The sequence below is a fragment of the Amphiprion ocellaris genome, chromosome 16 (genome assembly GCF_022539595.1).
Source record: "Amphiprion ocellaris isolate individual 3 ecotype Okinawa chromosome 16, ASM2253959v1, whole genome shotgun sequence".
Lineage (NCBI taxonomy): Eukaryota > Metazoa > Chordata > Actinopteri > Pomacentridae > Amphiprion > Amphiprion ocellaris.
This window is the reverse complement of record NC_072781.1, coordinates 27,749,867-27,772,781: the sequence shown is the minus strand read 5'-3', so window position 1 is coordinate 27,772,781 and position 22,915 is coordinate 27,749,867. Positions and strand designations below refer to the sequence as shown.

At 39.3% G+C, this 22,915-nt stretch overlaps 1 protein-coding gene across 1 annotated transcript; it reads left to right on the top strand.

Moving 5' to 3' along the window:
- The first annotated feature begins 982 nt into the window (after nucleotides 1-982).
- On the top strand, nucleotides 983-22,296 carry LOC111568543 (glutamate dehydrogenase, mitochondrial-like). Its single transcript, XM_023270236.3, has 13 exons — nucleotides 983-1,622; nucleotides 11,307-11,387; nucleotides 11,498-11,553; nucleotides 14,790-14,853; nucleotides 15,373-15,467; nucleotides 15,730-15,909; nucleotides 17,215-17,352; nucleotides 17,431-17,568; nucleotides 17,692-17,772; nucleotides 19,026-19,149; nucleotides 19,260-19,351; nucleotides 19,509-19,571; nucleotides 19,913-22,296. Exons 1-13 carry the CDS (start codon nucleotides 998-1,000, stop codon nucleotides 20,030-20,032), a joined length of 1,857 nt encoding a protein of 618 aa, XP_023126004.2. The 5' UTR covers nucleotides 983-997; the 3' UTR covers nucleotides 20,033-22,296.
- The last annotated feature ends 619 nt before the right edge of the window (nucleotides 22,297-22,915 follow it).

The following is a 22,915-nucleotide window of genomic DNA, read 5'->3' as shown; positions in this document are numbered from 1 at the left end:
GAATCTTCTCAATGAAAAGCCTGGAACGTGTTTAATGTGGGGACTAAAGAAATACACCTACGAGAAAATAGTTTTTATTGCTGCTAACATTTCAGCATTTTTTTCTCACAGGTGCAGTTTGTCATTATTTTTAAGACTCTACTGCTAATTTTATTGAATAATTATTTTTATCTTAGTTAAATATAATATATAAAGCAGCTGGAGCCACTGAGATATAGGCAGCAGATACAAACCATGTCATTTAATGACCATGAGCTCTAAGTTTAGAGAAGGAGGACATTTAAAACCTCCTCGTAACTCCGCAGGCTGCTTTTTAACTCACCTTTACTTTTAGAAGAAATGAACTCCTGGTAGTTTACCCTGAAAGAATTGACAACATTAGAAAGTATTAATTTTGCAGTGCTCAGAATTCCTTCTGTTTATAAATTACTTTTACTGATTGAGGCCAAAGAAATATTTAGGTTTGCTGCACAGTGTCAGTGGTGTAAATGTCCATGCTACAATAATAAAACTAACAATGTTTTTATTTTGTTCATTTTAAGCAGAACAATCTATTTTAACTGCTTTTAAGTGGAGACTATTCAATTTTATTCATTTATTTATGTTTTTAAGTTTTTTTTTGTTTTCTTCTTTTTTTATTATTATTATTTGGCCAAAATGTGAATATGTTATGTTTGAATAACTCTGTTGCAAAGTATAAACTATACTTTTTTTTACTACTTTTATTTTTTTAATATGTATTCATTTAGGTTTTTATTTTGTACCCGGAAGTCTCGTTTGTTCTCATTCTAGCTAACTAGACGTTAGCTTAAACCACCACAAAATTACCCCAAGATGTGTCAAATAATATAAAAATGTTTATATCAGAGGTTAAGATTTGTTTTTAAGCATCATTTATTCCATTCGGTGAAGGTGTCTGAGCTTTATATGCAGTTTAGAGGCGTTTCAACAAGTTTTTTGAGACTTTCGGATGCTAACATTAGCTGTAGCCCCAGACATGGTCTCGTGCAGACGGAGTTTGAATACACAGCCGCACGTGCCGTGCTGTCACGCTCCGGTCCGGTGTCGGTTGACAGGAAGAGGCGGCGGGAAGGAGGAGCCGCTGCGGTACCACTTTGTGTTGCCGCCGCTCCATTTCCTCGTCTCGCCCCGCACTCTCAAGCTCCCACCAGCTCACTCCTCTCCGCGGGACGGTAAACTTCCAGAAACTCACAAAATGTACCGATACCTCGGAGAGCTACTCACCCGGGGAGCCAGCAACGTCTTGGCCTCGGGCTGCTCCGCCGCCGCGGACTCCGCGCTGCCGGCGTCCGCGTCCCTGCTGCGGTACCGCGGCTACAGCCAGGCCGTGGACCGGGACGATGACCCCAACTTCTTCACCATGGTGGAAGGCTTCTTCGACAAGGGTGCCGCTATCGTGGAGGACAAGCTGGTGGAGGACCTGAAGACCCGGGAGAGCCCCGAGCAGAAGAGGAAGCGAGTCCTCGGGATCCTGCGGATCATCAAGCCGTGTAACCACGTCCTGAGCGTCAGCTTCCCCATCAAGAGAGACAGCGGGGAGTGGGAGGTGATCGAGGGCTACCGGGCTCAGCACAGCCAGCACAGGACGCCCTGCAAGGGAGGTGAGACCCGCACCGGCTCCACGGCATGACATTATACTGTTTAAAAAAAAAAAAAAAAAAAGTTTAGAGGAAAGTTGACACTTCCACACTGATATCCAAAAACCACTAATGTTAAATATTTTAAAATGTTCCGAAACTCCCTGCACAGTATTAAACATTTAGATAGAGGTAAGATTTCTCACCAAATTACTTTTGAAAAATCTATTTAGAGAGACTTACTAATTCTACAATGACTGGGGTCGATTTCCTGCATAGAAAATACAAATATTTTTAAAAGAATGCTAAAAATGGACTTTAATATGCAGCTTTTAGACAATAAAATGCAAAAAAAAAAAGTTCATACATTTAATCAACTTATGTTCCTACAACATCCTAAATGGTTTCAATAGAGCCATGCAATATTTAAAAAAAGAAAACAAAATCAGAAAAAGTTTGGAGGAAAGTTAAAACTTCCACACTGATGTTCCAAAACCACTAATGTTAAATGTTTAGTTGACTTATCTAAAATGTTCCCAAACGCCATGCACAGTATTGTAAATTTAGGCAGATGGGTAAGATTTCTCATCAAATTACTTTAAAAAAAATCTATTTAGAGATACTTACTCATTCTACGATGAATAGGGTCAGTTTGTAGGGAAGCGCATCTGCACATAAAATAAAAATATTTTTAAAAGAAAGCTGAAAATTGATTTTGGCTTTAACATGCAGCTTTTCCACTATTAAACGCAAAAAAAAAAACAACTATTTTCATACTTTTAATCGACTTATGTTCTTACAACATCCTAAATGTTTTCAATAAAGCCAGGCAATGCTGTTAAAAAACTGACATTGAGATAATTTATTTGATGGTATCGTTAAACAATGCAAGATTTCCCACCAGATGACCTAAATAACTCTATTTAGAGAGAAGTATTCATTCTACAATGATTGGGATCAATTTGTAAGGGAGTGCATCTGGATAAAAGATCTGGATGGGCTTTTATATGTAACAGTTCCCCAATAAAATGGCAAAAAACAAATGTTTGATTGACTCATGTGCTTACATCATCCCAAATATTTTCAAGAAAGCCAGGCAATATTGTTAAAACTTGCATTGTCATTTTTTATTTTCTTGTATCCTTAAACAATGCAAGATTTTATTTTTACCAAATGACTTAAAAAACTCTAATTATCAGCAGAGCTTCTTTTTTGTATTGACATTTAGATGACCATTCAAAATCAGAAATCCAGTGTAGACATTGTTAATGTGGTAAATGACTATTGTAGCTGGAAACAGCAGATTTTTAATGGAATATCTCCATAGAGGTACAGAGGAACATTTCCAGCAACCATCACTCCTGTGTTCTAATGCTACATTGTGTTAGCTAATGGTGTTGAAAGGCTAATTGATGATTAGAGAACGATTGTGCAGTTATGTTAACACATGAATAAAAGTGTGAGTTTTCATGGAAAACATGAAATTGTCTGGGTGAACCCAAACTTTTGACTGGTAGTGTATGCTGATGCTGCAAAACGTGACATTTTAAATAATTTGGAGCTGATCCCCAGTCAGAACCAGGTATAATTTAATGCACCAGTGATGCAAAACATTCTTAATCTGTCTGAGATATACCGCTGTCAGCTGAAGAAGCTGTGCCACCTTAAAATGTGGTTTAAAGTAAATTACAGAAGCATGTCAGGAGCTGATACATGGTTGATTCCTACATTCTGTTGTTTTCAGACTGTGTGTGCACGTTTAAAATGTGCATGGTTGTGGTATGAAAGCATGCGCAGGATTATGTAACACATATGGTTTGATACATGTTGAAAAAGAGTGTTGCTGGTGTTTCCTCCCCTGACAGGAATGCTGACGGTCCGGTCAGTATCCTGGTGTGTGGTGAAAGTGGCGAATGCGTTCATGCTTTCAGTCCGTAGCCTGAATTCTGCTTGATCTGCTCAGCAAGTAAAATATTTAAGTAAAAAATCTGTGAAGTTTACTCACAAAACTAAAAATACAAGCTGTTTACCAGACTTGTGAAATGTCAGAGAGCTGCAGAGGAGATGGTTAAATGTTCTCGTGATGACGGCGGCTCCAGTTTTGAAGATAAAATTGGTGTGACAACTGGCTCATTTTAACCCTATGGACTCCGAGCATTTTTAGTCACTTTTGGCTCATTTATCACTGCAAAATAAAGTCCTGCACAGGAAACAGAACAAGCACGACTAGAACTAGATAGAACTCAGAAATGTCTTCTCTGCAGTATGATACAGTAATAATGTCGTAAATCTTAGAAAAACAGTAAAGTTGAATGCATCTGTTTATTTGTGCTACAAAAATGAAAAAATCCTGGATTCAACATGTACAATTTTTTCCCCACGTGTCCAGAAATGTTACACTGGAAAAGACTGTGGCTCTACATCTTATAGACATCTTATATTTTACTACTACAACCTCTATAAAGTCAGAGTTTTTCACATGACTGCCAATCTCTCTCTACCCCTCTACCTCTTCTGTCCCTCTCAACCAGCCGGCCAGCAGCAGATGGGTCCCCCACATAAAGAGCCGGTTCTGCTCAAGGTTTCTTCCCGTTAAAAGGGAGTTTATTCTTGCCACTGTCACCTTAGGGCTGCTCTGGGGGTTCAGGCATATGGGTTCTGTAAAGCATCTTGAGATAATTTGACCTGTAATTGGTGCTATATAAATAGAATTAAATTGAACTGAATTGAAATGAATTGAAATCAACTCTTGGGTATATAATTTTTGAACCTTGCTGCATTTATTTTATTGATCCAATATGTTTTATTGTCCTCTGTTTCTCTTGCCATCTCCTCTCTGCTCTGTAGAAACACAACTTGCAGTTCACCTGAAAACTCAAATTTTTCACAGTTATTTGCAGCTGAGTCAGTCGAGGCTTCACGGTTGTGCTCGGAAGTGAAGAATTTAACTTAATTTTTTTTACAGGATATAGTGCAAAGCCTTTATTTTTCTGAATATTTAAACGGGACAAGTAATTTTGATAAAATATTACGATTTTAGGCTTAGATTTGATTAAGCTTTCCAGCGTAATGGCCTGTAAAGGATGAGTAGTTTTTAAAAAATTGTCAGTCCTTTCTGTTTGTACAGTTCATAGCTGATAAATTGTGTCTTTTTGGCATTTTGACACTGCTGTAAAGTTCACCAGACTTCAATTATGTTCAGTGGAAACTCTGCAGCTCTGACAAAGTTTCCTCATGATCTTTGTCCAGCTGTCTGGATACATAACTACCACACATGTAGATGTGAAACGTCATTATTTAACATTTCTATTTACTTTGCTTTTTGTCCTTTTCGTCTAAACTTATGGCGGTTTATAGTTGTTTACTTGACAGCAGCGACTGGGTGTCTCCAGGAAACCTTCAGGCTCAAAATTACACCAATCTGTCGGTTGATCCGAGTTAATCCTATCAGACTGTGCAGGAAAACACTCATTTTAGGTGGAGGTCTTGCTTCATTTCAGACCACCTGCTCTGCTCGTTACTGATCTGTACAATGAGAGCAGCGGTTGTAGACTGGACGCACCTCAACAAATTGATTAGACAATGAAAAGAAAATGAATCACCAGTTGGATTGTTTGCAAGATATGGGGCATCACGCTGCCTACGCCTCATCTGCAAAAAACTGAGGTTGAGGCTACTGTGTGGAAAATCAGGTGCGTCCAGTGCAACTTGCTGCTCTGGAAACTCCTGAAAAACTTTTAAACTAGCCATTATTAATGTAAAATGAAGACATATTCAGCAGAGGCATGCTTTATTTCTCACCTCAGATGCTTGCAGAAACACATCTCAGTGAACTGTTTTCATAGTTTCAGGGAAAAGTTCCAAAGGAGCCGCCATGTTGGTGTGAAATCCAGGAGCAGACAACCGAGTGAAGCATTCACCCAATAAGGTGCAGCCAGTGTTTGTTGTATGAAGGTGGAGCCTCTGTTGGCTTTCTGTTGCCGAGCAATTAATTATTAGATCAATTACTTGCCTAGACGCCCATCAAACAACCTGTTGTGTTCAAAAACACACCTGTGGACTTGTGCCATGGGTCTATAAATGCAGGTGTTTCCTGGCAGAGTCTCAGGTGCAGGTGTTGAACTTGGAAATCGTTGGAATTTCTGGAAACAAGCTCAATAACAGCACTGACAGGTTCAGTTGATTTCTTAACCTAAAATTTAATGATTATACACTGTGGCTCCAAAGGGTTATTAGTAACCCTGATTCAGCTGACATCCAGTAGGTATATCTGTTTCTCTGGTACATAGAATCGCCTGGTTTCAGGTAAATTTGACATCACAATGTCTTATTTGTATTTTGCAATTACATTTTTTGGTTTGAGCTGCAGTAACTGAGTAGAGACTAGAGGCTTCTTTGTGCACAGCCAGTCAACAGCTTCTACTAATGCATGTGAGGCGTTTAAGGGACATGTGGAAAACTTTACACTGCATGCGTGTCTGCATGCACATTGGTCATGCATCAGCACCCACCACTACAACTGATTTTTCAGCCTGTAGGAAACACTGAGATATTATTAAACGACAAGTAAGTTGCATTTATTGAACAGAACATCTGCTGTCAGACCACTGACATTCTGAATTAAAAAAAAATATACACTACCATTCGAAAGTTTGGGGTCACTCAGAAATGTCTTTTTTTTTGAAAGAAGCCCTTTTTTTCAATGAAGATAACATGAAATGAATCAGGAATACAGTCTAGACATTGTTAATGTGGCAAATGACTATTCTAGCTGAAAACAACTGATTTTTTATGGAATATCTACATAGGTGTGCAGAGGAACATTTCCAGCAACCATCACTCCTGTCTTCTAATGCTAAATTGTGTTAGCTAATGGTGTTGAAAGGCTAATTGATGATTAGAAAACCCTTGTGCAATTATGTTAGCACATGAATAAAAATGTAAGTTTTCATGAAAAACCTGAAATTGTCTGGGTGACCCCAAACTTTTGATCGGTAGTGTATTTTTCTAAGAAATTTCTGTAACATGACAGATGTCTGGCGAGCAGAGCAGTCCTCCTTCCTGTAGCGTTTCAGGCAGTGAGGGCTCAGAAACGATAATAAACTTAAACCTTGCCAAAGAGCCAAAGAAGAACTACCTTTTACTTATTTTTACTTGAAATCCCAGATCATCCTGATGAAAACAAGTAAAGCATTTATCTCCATGTTGATTCCAGCTCAGAACATCACGCGTTAGGAAATTACAAGTGTGTATGGGAACTCGCAAAACAGATAATGCTTTATTCAACACCAAAGGCGCATTTAAGAATGTAAAATTATGTTCCATTTACGTAACTGAAAATGTCAGGCGCACCAGTGCAACCAGTGAGAAAGCCAGTCTGGAGCCTTGTACAATCAGAAGAATTGTTTGCGTGTGTTTTTGTTAGTTTCTGATTTGTCTTTGAAGTTCTGGTCGGTGACTGTCGCAGGCTTAAAGAAGCAGTAATAACTAACTGTGTTTGCTCTGCTGTCAGTTGTTTCAGCTCTGGAGGTAACTGCCCATCAGGTGACTGAATCTCATGAACCTGCTGCTGCTTTTGTGGAGTGAAGAGATTCCTTGAAAGGACAGAAAACTTCATGTACTGTTGGCTTAAATTGGCTTGTCTGATGTTAATGTCTGTGTCTCATCGGTGCAGTTTTTATCAGGCCAGCAGGAGAATTAATTGCTTAGGGACTATTTTCAGTAACAAATTAATCTACATTTGGTGTATCCTCTTGTTGAGGATCTGAGGCAGCAGGATGGAGGATTAAGGTGCAGCCCACATAATAGACTCCCATTTTCTGCCTCGGGCATCATCGGCTGAAAGGTTAATGACGGTGTTTTGTTCAGGATACAGAGTTTGTCTGAGGTGTGCCAATGCAAGGCTTGGTTTTTATTCAAAGCAACATTTAGTTCTTTACACTTGTACCTTTGATTAGTGGAAATGGTAGTATAGATGTCTATGCTTGGGGGATTCAGTCCAGCATCTTTTTCATTAAACAGTAATTTATTTTTTGTGCTTTTTGCCAATGATTTCCACTCTAAACAATCCTTCTGGAATATTTTGTTCAGTCTGTCTGTTCCTGTCAGGTAGTTACCACATGTCCATCGGTTTGTTCCAGTCTGGATCAGTTAGTTTGTTCCAATATGGGTCAGTTGGTGTGTTCCAGTCTGTAGAAATTGGACTGTCCTAGACTGCATCAGTTGTTCTGTTCCAGTCTGGATCGTTTGGTCTGTTCCAGGTAGTTGGTCTGTTCCAGGTAGTTAGTCTGTTCCAGTCTTGGATTGGTTGTGCTATTCCAGTCTGTTGGATTGTTCCATTCTGGATCAGTTGGCCTGTTCCAATCTGGGTTGGTTGATCTGTTCCAGTCCTGGATTAAATTGTCTGTTTCAGTCTGGATCACTTGATGAGTTCCAGTCTGGATCAACTGATCTGTTTGAGTCTGGATCCGCTGGTCTGTTCTAGTTTGGATCAGTTGATCTGTTCCAGTCAGGTGGTCTGTTTTCCGGCCTGGATCAGGTGTTTTGTTCCGTTCTGGATCAGTTGACCTATTCTAGTCTGTATAAGTTGGTTTGTTCCAGTATGTATTGGTTGGTTTGTTCCAGCCTGCATCTGTTGTTCTAATCTGGATCAGTTGGTCTGTTCCAGTCTGGATCAGTTGGTCTGTTCCTGGTAGTTGGTCTGTTCCAGGCCTGGATTGGCTGTTGTATTCCAGTCTATTGGATTGCTCCAGTCTGTATCAGTTGGCAGTTGTTGTTCTGTTCCAGTCTGTTGGATCGTTCTGGTTTGGATCAGTTGGTCTGCTTTGGTCTGGTCTCTTCTAATTTGGATCATTTTGTCTATTCCATTCAGGTAGTCCGTTCCAGTCAGATGGTCTGTTCTGGTCTGGATCAGTTGGTCTATTCCGTTCTGGATCAGTTGTTCTGTTCCAGATAGCTGGTCTGTTCCAATCTGGGTCAGTTGGTTTATTCCAATCTGGGTCAGTTGGTTTATTCCAATCTGGGTCAGTTGGTTTATTCCATTCTGGGTCAGTTGGTGTCCTGATATAAATGCAGATAGAGGAGCTGATGCAGTAGGTGAAAGGCATGGGTGTTCCAGTCGATGTGAGTTTCTACTCATGTAAACTCTGCACTGTCTCTTTAAAGGAGCCTGTTTTCAGCACATGTGGCCACACCTGGGCTGAGTCACTGCAGCTTCAACAATAAACTCCTCTCACACCCATTTTTTTCTTCTTCCTCCTCTACAGTCGCCTCTTTATTCAACTCCCCACTTCACCGCTTTCCTCCTCACTGCTTCCGTCTCCTTGTTCCCTCTCCTGTTGTTCATGTTTAACCTGCTTCTCTTTGTCTTTCACTGTAACCTGGAGTAAAGAAACTTTTCCCATCTGTGTTTTTCCACTCGGCAGTCATTTTGTGCAGCTTCCCTGCAGCAGACTGTGTTTGCAGTGATGTGTGCGAGCAGGCCTACCTCTGTTGGCTCACATCCACGGTCATCATTCAGAACTCCCTCCCCGTTCTGTCTAATTTTACTTTACAAACACAGACGCAGCACAGTGAGACTTTGAAAATAGTAGAGGACGATAAATGCTCATGTGAACTGTCAACTCTAATGTCCGTTTATTATTAGCTGATTCATTGCTACATCAGTAAAGTACCAAAAAAATGGTGAAATCGTAGTTTTTGTGAGTCCTAAGTAGGGCTGGGCGATAAATCGATTTTATCGATTAATTCGAGTTTGTACTTATTGTCGATTTGTTTTAATGAAAATCGATTTTCTCATCAACATCCGCCACCAACGCCTTCCTGCTGGGCTCCCGTAGTTCAGAGTGCCGCAGGAATAACATTGACGTCTATGAGCAGCCGGCTGTGCGACGAGTGAACAAGGACCGTCTGCAAAATGCAAAACCGCTGCAAACAGCGAAGAGACACAAATATTCAACAAATTTACTGCAGCCAGCAACTGACTCCTGCTGCTCATACTACAGCTCTTGGTTTAATATTAAATTTTTTTTCTCATAATTGTAAGGAATTTTTTAGTTTAAAAAAAAAAAAAAAAATCAATAACTTAACTCTTATGCATTGTAGTGTCAACAAATTTACTGCAGCCAGAAACTCTCTCCTCCTCGTCACAGTACAACTCTTGGTTTGATATAAAATATTTTTTTGTAATTTTAGGGAATTTTCTATTAGTAATACAATTCAATAACTTCCTTCTTATGTGTTGTAGTGTACTTATGTGGTGGGTGGGTGGGGCTGGGGTGCAGCTTATAGGAGGGGCTCCAAGCCACACAGGTTGGGAACCACTGAAGTAGAAGTCAGTCTACTTTATGCAAATGAGCTGCAGCCCTCTCCAGGTAAACACACCGGATCGCAGCGGGAAATGCACCGCAACTGGACCAGCATGCCATATGCAGCGCATTTCCAGCTGCGATCCGGTGTGTTTACCTGGAGAGGGCTGCACCTTATTTGCATAGAGTAGACTGGACTCCGGGGTGCTGAGAATAGGTAGGGGGTAAAAAAAAATCAGATAAATCGTGAATCGGGATTTTTTGTGAAAAAATCGGAGATTTTTTTTTTTAGGCCATATCGCCCAGCCCTAGTCCCAAGTTGTCCTCTTAAGATGTTTTGTTTTGTTTGGGGATGCATCCGACATCTCAAGAATTTTCCAGTTACTTTCACATAAAGCAGAAAAAAGCAACAGATCCTCTGATTAACCACTGTTTATTTTTGTTTCAAATGAATCTGGTGATTATTTCTTTGAACAATCAGCAAAGAAAACAACACAAATATGTCAACCGTTTTGTTCAACCCTCAACAACATCAAATATTCAGTTTACTTGCTTTTTGAAAAGAAAAAAGAAGCTGAGAGAAGAAAAAATTTGGTGGTTTTGCTTGGGGGAAAAAAATGCCAAAAATTACTGATTTTCTAAACCAGAGGAAAAGAAGCACATTTCTATTTCTGTATCCAACAGCGAAACAGTGAGGTGTCTTCTTTGTATTGTAGTTAAACTCAAACTTGCTCAGAATATTCTCAGCTAGTACTAAACTGAGAGTGTTGTCTGAGTTATATTTTCTGACAAAATAAAAGCTGCAGCTCTTTCAGTGCCAAGAAGAGTTTTGTTCACTAAAAGCTGAGTTTATAGACTGATGGGAGTTTGAAATCTCACCTCTGAGCATCCTGATGACCATCCTCAGGGACAAGTGGAAGCAGAGTACAAGTTAAAATAACGTCGCTGCTGATGAAATTATGACAGAACAGAAACCTTAAAGGTTATTTAAAGCTAAATGTCCCATCTAAAGTGCTAATAATGTAAGTGATAGAAGACAAAACCTATGACTTTCCTTTTAAAACTTGGTCTAATCCTTTAATTCTGGCTGCTTGAGGTTCACAGGGCTTACAATTACATTTTGGAAACTCATTAAGAAGGGATGTTGTAATGTCCATCATGACTAGGAGGAATCATTACAGTAAGCCAAACCATCTTCATCATGTTTATGAAGCTGTTCTTTAAACACTCAGCCACACAGACGCCTTGCTTTAATGGTGATGTAAACCAAAGACAGCTGTTGCATTTGTTGTTCTCGTACCAGAAATCCGAAGAAGTCTAACCTCCACTTGAGCTTGGTTCAGGGTGGGTCAGGAGGTGTTTTTATTGTCCTCTTACAGATCTTTTTTTTTGTGTATTTCAGGTATCCGCTACAGCACAGATGTGACAGTAGACGAGGTGAAAGCTCTGGCCTCGCTGATGACGTACAAATGTGCTGTCGTTGGTAAGTACGTGCACGACTCTAACCCGAACCCCGAAGCCACAAATGGACTGAAATGTCCTGCGAAGTTGCTGTTGCTGCTCTGGTACTAAAATAAAGCAAATTTGTTCCAGATGTGCCATTTGGTGGAGCCAAAGCTGGAGTGAAGATCAACCCGAAGAAATACTCAGTAAGTCAGTTCAGACACCACACTAAATTGTGGGAGGCTGGGAGTTAAAAATGAAGGACAACAAGGAAAAACCTCTGATGACACATGACAGAAAGGAACTCTTTGCACATTGATTTTATGAGAAATGTGTACAGGAGAAAGAGAAGCAGATCTGAAAGTTTAAAAAAGATTCCTACACACTGTCTTAACTTGCAAAAATACATTCATTTATGATTTAGTGGTTTTTTAGCAGCAGCCAAACAACATTCTCCAGCGTAGTTTCACAGAATTGTCACATATAAATGTGTTTTGCAAATTACACAGTGTGGATAAGCCTGTTTTCAAATTTTTAAAGTAGAAGATTGACATAAACAAGAAAAAAAAAATGAGAGGCTCATTGTTAAATCCAAAATATGAATAAATTATGTCAAAAAGTAATGAGAAATGTGTGTGAAGATGAATTCTGTTAAATGTGTGCATTATGATAAAATGCAATTGTTTTTCCAGCATTGGGTTTAAAACATTTTCAGCTCCCAAAGCAGCAAATGATATGAAGATATTATAGCTTTTATCAGCTCCCATCTCTGTGATTATTCTGGATTAAATGTGTAAGATATGAGGAAAAAAGACCAGAAATAGATTGACACTGCAGAGGCGATGGAGCACTAAAACTAGATTTATACTCCCGTGTTGATCCTATGTTAACACTCTATTTATCCTGTGGTTTCGATGCCGCAGTGACGAATTTCTTTGTGTGCTTCAAGTTATAGCGACTGCAAGGATGAATCATGCTGAAGTTGGAATAAAACAGCAGTACATGTTTTGTAAATGGAGAGAAAAGCAGAGGCGTCAGAACTGAGTCATAAAGCTGTGAAAGCAAGAAAACAGCACATGGTTATACTTACACTGTACTAGGTATTTTATTTACATCATGAGCAACACAGATGGCATTACCTGCCTGTAACATTTTACGTTTGTTTCACAGAAGAATCATCTTTGTGCAAAGCCACATGCAGTGTTTACGTGGCAAACCGGCAGGTGTTGTGGTCGGCCTGAATACTGACCTGCAGTTACACTTCAGGGAAGCTGCACATCAAGCTACAGTAGATTTAATACAGGAGTATGAATCAATCCTTACATGGAAGAAGATTTTTTATGTACATTGCTTTAGTGAAATAACATAACCTATGCCTCATTGCCTCTAGAAACAGGAAACACACTGCAACCCACTGACAGTAAAATAATACATCTCTCTGATGCACTCTGCCCATGACAAAAGAAACCACAGAAACAAAAAGAAGGCTGGCATACTTTATCCTCTCAGCACGCTGTGTGGTTAACTAGTGGCTATAACTGATGAGAGGTGTGTGCAGAGTCAGCCACACACACAGGATGCTCACTTCACTTTGTCAGTTATCTTGCAAAAATACACCGTGCACAAACGAATCCGCTGCAAAACCTCCTCACCATCAGGACCATCAGTTGTTGAAGTCCTCCCTCGGGTCTCCGGTTTCTAGACTAGTGGCGCTAGCGCTGAGCTACAGGGCGTCTGGGCATGTCAGGACAGTTAGGGATGTCTACGTAGATCGTGTGACCGACTGAGGGTAGATCTGAATTATTATTTTTATTTTTGTTTTATTTATTTATTATTTTGGGCTTCAAATACTTTTAGACACACACACACTTACAAATAAAAAACAAAATTAAATAAAATTAAATAAAATTTTTAAAAAACTATTTTGACAAAAGGGTACTTTGGGCATCAAGGGCCAAAAGGGGCAGGTGCTTCAGCCCCCTCTGCCCCCCCTCTGCACGTGCCTGCTAAAATCGTAATTACGCTTCAACCAATCAATTGGCAACAGGAAAAAATGCTGCACTTTATCTGTAGATTAATTAAATGTACACTGAGTGCACTCTTGCTGTTAGCTTTATTAGCCTCAGTGAATTCTAAATCATCATAATATGCTCCAAATATTAATTTTTAAAGTAATTTCAGGGTTATTTTATACTGAAATGATACCACACTCGGGGTAGACCAGCGTGCACCTCAACACTGCAGCCTTCAAACTAACGCTGCTGCTACGAACAGTCGCTTTTGTCACTTTTGCTTAAATTAACAGGCCAAAGTTGAGCTGGGCGACCTTTCATTTTGTAGGACTCAAGTTTTTCTTTTGTACAATTACTCAATAAAACAGTAACACAAATATCTTTAGTGCTTTATGGTAACATCTGTTTACTGTCCAGTATAAAACGCATTCAATAAACAGTGCAGCTTTAAAGCCAGCAGTGCAGTTTTAGCTTTAGAGACGCTTTTCTCTCTTTCTGTCTAAAACAAAGAAGCAACCATGTTGTTTGAATAACCTTTATCGACACAGTGGCTGATCGATTAAGCAGAGAAATTGCAGGTTCTGGCTGCAGGAATTAAACCGTGTAGTGTGAGTTAACAAAGAGCGTCTGCAGCTTTAACGGATACCCGACTAGCATGCTAAAGCTAATAGACAGCAGCTGGACAGTGACACAAACACTGAATAAGAGGAATAACGGCTGCTGCTGCTCAGTGATTCAGCCCTGAGAGGAACCGCTGAGCCATCAGCTGGCAGAGAGACGCTGGGATTCACTCTCCCTCTCTGCAACATGATGAGTCGATAACTTTCTCTCTCTCTCTGGGCCTAAATATTTGCTTGACCTTCACTCTTTTCTATTTTCTCTGCTGGAAAACACATCAGTCATGTGACACGTGCAGCTCTGAGGGGCCTGCTGACCTCTGACCTTTCAACACGGAGGAATTCCAGGAATTAGATTCAGGTGGCGTCACATCAGGTTGAATTCGTTTTTTCTTAAAAAAAAAAATAAATTTAAAAAAAGACCTGAGATGATGATAAAAGAAAATGTGTTAGCAAAAGCAGAAAAATAAGAAAGAAGCAAGAAATATAAACAAGTACATCTGATATTGTACAGTTTTGTTTGAATGTGGAAAATAACAATAATGCACTGGGTTATTTTATACATTTCATAGATTCTTACATGTTTAGAAAATACTAAAATTAAAAAAAATCTAGTGATATTTATTCTTCTAAATGTGGGAAAATATTCTAAAACATCTAAACTGACAGCAGGATTGTTGCTGTTGCTGCAGAGGATTCAATAAATCATAACTAGCAATTATTCTCAATGTCAGTTAATCTGCTTAGTGCTCGTTTTGCCTGTAAAATGTAGGAAAATGTCCAAGTGTTTATTATTTCTTTGTGTGTTTCCAGGACAACGAGCTGGAGAAAATCACCAGGAGGTTCACCATCGAGCTCGCCAAGAAAGGCTTCATCGGTAAGTCAGTCAATAAATCGCCAAATGCAGCACAGCGGACACATTTTATACACCTGAGGGGGGTTTCTTAGGGTCAAACTGGTGTTAAATTCAATTCTATGTTGCTTTACAATGTCGTTGATTATCACAAGTCGCTAGTTTAATTTTTATGGAGCAATCAGTCAATCATTGCAGCTCTGAAAATAATAATGAATTATTTAGAAATTTCTGCTGCCTTTGTGTTTAAGACACCATAATCCTGTCTGAGGATGAAACTGCTATTAAATTAAAAACTACGGGGCTTTAAAAAGTCTTACAGTTTAGTTAAAATCAAATCAGATTTACACAAAATCTGAATTTTACTCTGAGCTGAAGGAAAAAAACCCTAATTCAATGAGAATACAGATGAGATTTAAATTTCAGGAAGAGAAACAGGAGCCCAGATTCTATTTGCAGGCTTTTTTATGTATTGATCGTAATTTATTTATTCATTAAAATCTTTTATTTTCCTAAGGACGTGATGTTTGTTTGGTCTTGCAGGGCCCGGCATCGATGTTCCTGCTCCAGACATGAGCACCGGTGAGCGGGAGATGTCCTGGATCGCCGACACCTTCGCCACTACCATGGGACACTACGTTAGTCCTAAACAAACAAAAAACTCATTTTAGACCTGAAAACATATCAGAAAGTTGATGAATAGAGTTCCAGAAATATCACACGTGTGGATGTCGTGAATAGAAAAATACGGCACCAGCTTTTATGAAGACCTTCTGAGCTCTTGTCGGCTGCTTTTTGTTCACCAGTATGGTTTTATCCTCCAAATTCAGCCAAAACACAGGTAAAGTCTTCAGTTGGTGAGAAATTCCTCCTCTGGGTCTTTCTCTCCTCCATCTTTAGGACATCAATGCTAGCGCCTGCGTCACCGGGAAGCCCATCAGCCAGGGAGGGATCCACGGTCGCATCTCCGCCACCGGTCGAGGAGTTTTCCACGGCATCGAGAACTTCATCAACGAGGCGGCCTACATGAGCCAGCTGGGGATGTGTCCCGGCTTCCAGGACAAGACCTTCGTCATCCAGGTACAATCCGTTCTCTTCATCACCTGCAGGAGGGATTCAGAAAATTAGATTTGAAAGTGTTTTGAAGCTTTACCTTTTTCCACTGTTTCAAATCTGCACAAGTGATATCAGTAGTTTTTCTCTGTAGAGAAAAAAGTTGGTCTGAGCATGTAGCAGTTAAAAAAATGAAGAAAAAAAGTGTTGAAACAGCTCAAACCCCTCCTCCTCTTCCTCCTCCTCCTCCTCCTCCTCCTCGTCCTCGTTCATTTTTCCTCCCTATCACTCTTTCCATCCCTCTGCAGAGTCTTCAGCAGTGACTCATCTGAAACCACATATTTTCTCCAGTTGCAACAGTTGAATTACAGTCTGGGTGACTCACAACACAGAGACTTTTAGCTTATTGAATTCCAAAGTGCAGAGTCCTCATCAAAGGCATTGAGGATTACTGGACAGTTTACAGTGAAGCAGCCAGAAATAGTGAAATTCTGGACAATGATGAATCCCTGGATTTTGCAGTAGACGAGTTATTAACCCTCTAAACCCCAAATACTGTCCGCATATTTGAAAAGCTTATCTGTTAATAAATTGCCAAAATGACACCATTTATTAAAAAGAAACTGTAAAAACAGAGAGAATTACCAGATTGTCACTTTTCTGATGCCACTTGAACTACTCATCTGTGAGGTGCTGTTCACTTGGGAAACTTAACATAATCTAAGCTTAAAAATCAACAAAATTGCTTTATTCTATATCTACCATTAATAAATTGGCCAAAAATAAATGATTTCTGCGAGAAAAAAAAAATCTGCATTTATTAGTGCAACTGGGAAACCATCACTGGCTCAGCTGCAACCAACGGTCACATGACAAAAAAAAAAAAATCAGTTTTTGAACACAAGTATGGCAGCCAGTTCTAAATGAACATAGCTAAATATCTATTGTATGTAGAGTCCTCCACCAAAATGACACCATTTCTCAAAACTAGAAACTGTTGTTCAATCTACTCTCAGATGTACGTCGCTTTGGATAAAAGCGTCTGCTAAATTAAATTGTAAATGTATTTGTAACTGTAAAAACAGAGAGAAGGACCTTGAACTAATCATGTGTGACATGGCAATCGGTCAGACAAAGTCTGCTGTTAAGTTCATAATTTTAACATGGAGGCCTATGGAGATTGACTCGCTTTTGGAGCCTCAAGTGGACATTTGAGGAACTGCAGTTTTCGGCACTTAAGCGTTAGCTTCATTTCTCAGCTCCAGAAGTTTCTACTTGGAAACAACAAACAAAACAACACTAGGGTTAATGCGCCCTCTGCTGTGTCTGCAGGGGTTCGGTAACGTCGGTCTTCACTCCATGCGCTACCTTCATCGTTTTGGAGCGAAGTGTGTCGGAGTCGGAGAGATGGATGGCAACATCTGGAACCCCAACGGCATCGACCCCAAAGAGCTGGAGGACTACAAACTGGTCTGTACTGGTTATAGATAAACAATCAATCAATTAAACTAACCCAACCTTAAACCTTTTATTATTTTTTGTCTCCAGGCTAATGGGACCATCGTGGGTTTCCCGAACTCGACACCGTACGAGGGAAGCATCCTGGAGGCTGACTGCGATATCCTTATCCCTGCTGCCAGCGAGAAACAGCTGACGAAGAGCAACGCACACAAGATCAAGGCCAAGGTATCAATCAAACCATCAATTATCAGTTATTTACAAGTCTTTAATGTGTGATTTGTGGTTGATTCACAGAGCATGAGTGTTTAGAAATTAGAAAACTGTAAACTGAGTCTGTTTTACCCCCAGATCATCGCAGAAGGAGCCAACGGTCCGACCACACCTGAGGCTGATCGCGTCTTCCTGGAGAGGAACATCATGGTGATCCCGGTCAGTGAATGCACCACAGAGAGAGAATCTATCAAACTCCAACAAGACTTCTGGATTAGTCTGATTTAGTCACTCAGCTGTTGTAAAATCTCCTCTACTTAATATCTCCTCATCTTCTCGTTTCCTCTCCTTTTTCCTCATTCTTCACACCTCTTTGTTTCCTCCTCTCATCTCCTTGTTTCCTCTTCTCATCTCCTTGTTTCCTCCTCTCTTCTCTCCTTGTTTCCTCCTTTCTTCTCTCCTCGTTTCCTCTTGTGTTCTTGTTTCCTCCTCTCCTCACCTTGTTTACCTCTCTCTCCTTGTTTCCTTTTCTCCTCGTTTCCTCCTCTCTTTTCTCCTTGTTTCCTCCTCTCTTCTCTTCTTGTGTCCTCCTCTCCTCTCTCATCTTCTTGTTTCCTCCTCTTCTCTGCTTGTTTCCTCCTCTCTCCTTGTATCCTTCTCTCCTTGTTTCCTCCTCTTCTCTGCTTGTTTCCTCCTCTCTCCTTGTATCCTTCTCTCCTTGTTTCCTCCTCTTCTCTCCTTGTTTCCTCCTCTTCTCTCCTTGTTTCCTCCTCTCTCATCTCCTTGTTTCCTCCTGCTTCATCTCCTTGTTTCTTCCACTCATCTCATGTTCCTCCTCTTCTTTCTCTTCTCCCCTTATTTCCTCCTCTTATCCTCTCCTCATTTCCCCCTCTCCTTTCTCCTCCTCTCATCTCCTTGTTTCCTCCACTTATCTCCTTGTTTCCTCAACTGCTCTCCTTGTTTCCTCTTCTCATCTCCTTGTTTCCTCCTCTCTTCTCTCCTTGTTTCCTCCTCTTCTGTTCTTGTTTCCTCTTCTCCTCACCTTGTTTACCTCTTTCCTTGTTTCCTCCTCTCATCTCCTCTTTCTTCTGCTTGTTTCCTGTCCTGTCCTGTCCTTTTTCTTGTTCCTCCTCTTCTCTCTTTTCTCCTTGTTTCCTCCTCTCCTCTTTCATCTCCTTTTTACCTTTCTAATGTCTTTGTGTCCTCCTCACCTCTTCTTGTTTCCACTCCACTTTCTTTCCTTTCTCCTCTTTTTGTTTCCTCCTCATATCTCCTCTTTCCTCCTTGTTTCTGCTTCCTTGTTTCATTCCACTCCCCATCTCCTCACTTTCTCTCCTCATTATCCCCTCCTTCCCTCTTCTCTTTCTCACCTCATTGTGTCTTGTTATTCCTCATCTCCTTCTCTCTGGCCTTGTCTCCACATTTCCTCCCCTTCCTTCCCTCTCCTCCTCCTCCTCTCCTCCCCCTCTCAGGACATGTACCTGAACGCCGGCGGTGTGACAGTTTCATACTTTGAGTGGTTGAAGAATCTGAATCACGTCAGTTACGGTCGACTCACCTTCAAGTATGAGCGAGACTCAAACTACCACCTGCTGAGTGAGTCTCACCTGTCAGGCGCCGCACACGCTCTGTGTGTTTACTCTGACGTAAACAACGATTGTTTGTTTGTTTACTTTTGTTGATCTCCGTCTCGCTGCTCTCTGCAGTGTCGGTCCAGGAGAGCTTAGAGAGGAAGTTTGGGAAACATGGAGGCGCCATTCCTGTGGTCCCCACGTCTGAGTTCCAGGCTCGCATCGCTGTAAGTACACGCTGATACTCGCAGTACTACATGCAGTACTACATGCAGTACTACATGTAGTACTACATGCAGTACTACATGCAGTACTACATGCAGTACTACATGCAGTACTACATGCAGTACTACACCTTGTAGTAAACATGTGCTGTGGTTGCAGGGAGCCTCTGAGAAGGACATCGTTCACTCTGGTCTGGCTTTCACCATGGAGCGCTCTGCCCGGGTAACGCACACTAAATGCACATTAAACACACCAAATACACACTAAATGCACATTAAACACACCAAATACACACTAAATGCACATTAAACACACCAAATACACACTAAATGCACATTAAACACACCAAATACTGTTACAGTTACTTTTATTCAACCAGCAAAGATAATAACGATGATGTACAAGAGGCATCACTGTGGAAAAAAAAATTTGTCGGCTTTTATTTACTTTTGAACAACAGACACAATACTAATTCACGAGGCAGAAATGATACAATATTTCTCAGGTTCTCTGCTGCTTTGTTCCTCTGCTTTCTTTTAATTTCTTCTCCGTCTTTGATGCAGCAAATCATGCGAACAGCCAACAAATACAATCTGGGTTTGGACCTGCGGACGGCCGCGTACGTCAATGCCATCGAGAAGGTGTTCAAGGTTTACAGCGAGGCCGGCCTCATCTTCACATAGACCCTCCTCCATCCACGTCTGTTACCTGTCACCTGTTTGACTGTTTGTTACCTGAATGTCTGTTACTAGTCTGACTGTTACCTGTCTGTCAGTCTGTCTGTCTGTCTGTATCATCTGTATTTCAATCGGTATCCGTTTACGTTCTGCACTTCATCTCATCGCGTTCATTCCTTCTCTTCACGTCTGTTTACCTTCTTTTTCTTTGATTTATAATACACCTGCGGTTCACAGCTTTAATGCTCCCACGCTCGCCTGAATCGCTGCTCTGCTGCTTTGTGTACATATCAGGAGGAATTATTTAAAAAAATAGAAGCCTTAACTTCACAGAGGAACTTTTCACCGTTTGCCTGTGACACACTGAGTGGCCAAAAGTAAATGGACACCATTTAAAAAAAACTCAGAGCTGAAACTGTTTGAACCAAAGATTCCCAACCTGTAGAGTCACCAGATTATTCATTATAAGATAAAAAACATGCAAACATACAAAATAATATAGTTTTTTTCCCCATTTTTTCCTCTTTATTTACCCCTTTCTTAATTAAAGTTTTTTTTTTTTTAAATCCTCAAACAAAAGAAAAGGGTAAATAAAATGAAAAAAAAGTTTTTTTCCCCCCTCCTTTATGTAACTTTTTCTTAATTAAAGGGTATTTTTTTCCAAATCCTCTAACAAAACACTCTGGTTTATTTGCTAGTAGATTATATTTAGTTCTAAAGCATCACAAATCGAAAAAGCTCGAGGTGATTGGTATAAAATTTGCTGATAAATGGAGAAATAAAGGTGAATATCAGTTATTCCTTCCTATTAAATGTAAACAATTTTAGTTTTTCTTCACCTGTAATAATGTTAAACTGAGTATCTTTGGGTTTTTTTACATTTGGGGAAGTTATCATGAAGATTTTTAACTGAAACTGCAACTAATTAACTTTTTTTATCAAAAAATAATCAGTATAGTATAGTTAAACTGCAGATTGTTAACCTTTTTTAATGCAATAAAATAAAATAATAAAAAATGTTTACCCAAAGTGGCTATAAAGCAGCCAAAAATCATTCAATTCTCACTTTAAAAAGTTGAATTCACAGAATTTTTTGCTGTTTATGCTTTAAAAAATATCAGATTTTTTGATTTACTTCACAGGGATGGTGCACGTTAATAATCACAAGTGTTATTGCACAATAGAGGGAGATTATTATGATTTAAAATCTAAACAAATGAGTGTCAGATTGTTATCAGGTGTCCACATACTTTTGGCCGCTTGGTCTACATTTTGTCTCCAGGAGAGCTCATATAATTTATCTTCTTTTTATATAATACTGTGCACACGTGCCTCAGGACTGTAGCTTTAGTATTTACTGCCTTTGGAGGTGCAAAAGTAATTTTATTAAAGGACTATTCTGTCTACTTTTTGTGTATTTTAAGAGCAATAACTGCAAAATCCTGTTTACTGTCGTTTCTAAAGTCATCCATTGGAGTGATTTCCTTCTCTTCTGCAGAGCGACAATGAAACGTGGAGTCGTGACACTTTAAAGCAGCTTTGAGGCGTCTTACCTTCTGCTGTGAAGACATGCTACAAATAATAGTTTAGTCTGTGAAAACAACTACAAATGTCTTGTTCTGTGCATCTAAAACTCTCAAATATTCAGTTTACAACCAATTAGGACAATAAAAGCACCAGATTTTCTTCTCTTAGATGCAGAAATCTGGAAATATTGTGAGTTTTTTCACAATTTTTGCTTTAAAAAATGAGCAAAACGATATTTTTCCTTCAGTCGACTAATCAGTTGGAGGTAATCAGTTATTATTAATGTGTGAGCTGCTTGCTAACACATTAATAAGAACTCACAGCAACATTACAGTGTTTCACAAACAAAAAATTACTCCAACTGTGGCCTGTTGACTTTGTTTTTAAGCACTTAATGGATGGTTAAAACGGCTCCTTCACACGTTGTCAAATCTCTGTGAGTTTGCCTTAAAGGTCTGATGCTGAACTTTGTCACTTTCCTTCTGAACATTCAGAAAGTTGCTATAATCAATAAGTAAACTATGCAGACACAAATCGAGCTGCTTGAACGCTTGGCTACCTGGTAAAGTTAAGCTTCATCTCTCAGGGTGGAAAACGCAGTTTTGGTCGAAACATGCTGCGTGAATGGAGGGAAAACAAGTTTATTTTCTGTCTTTCAGCCGACTTTTTTCACTGCTTTGATTTTTTGTGAAAGTTTTTATGGCTTTTTTTGTTAAAATGACAAAATAAAGGAAAGAAAGAGACGCTTGGACAAGTTTCTGTTGTCTGATTGAAGCTTTATTGAGTCTTTACGTTTCAGTTTCACATGTGCTTTTACAGCAGCTTCTCCAATTCTACTTAAACTTGATTTAACCACAGAAAAGCAGATGTTCCAGCTGCTGACAGGAATTTGAATTCCAGTTTGCAAAAATTGAAACTTAAATGTTACAGTGTGAACTTCCAGAAATTCACTGAAAACAAAAGAACTTAATTACAAATGGAAATAACTTAATGTTACTGTTTCTTTTAAATCTTGTTGTTTGACTTTTAATGATCATATTTATCAGTCAGGTTTTGTTTTCTGGTTTTAATTAGAATTTAATTTACAGTAGTTACAATGTTACAATTCCAAAAGCTTAGAATAATGGAACAAAATAATCATATATAATAATAATCTCATATATATATATATATATATATATATATATATATATATATATATATATATATATATATATATATATATATATATATATATATACACACACATACATACATACATACATACATATATATATATATATATATATATAAAAAAATGAAAAAACTTTTAATTTCTTTTTTTAAAATTCTGTTTTACTATTTTTGTCTGATTTTAATATT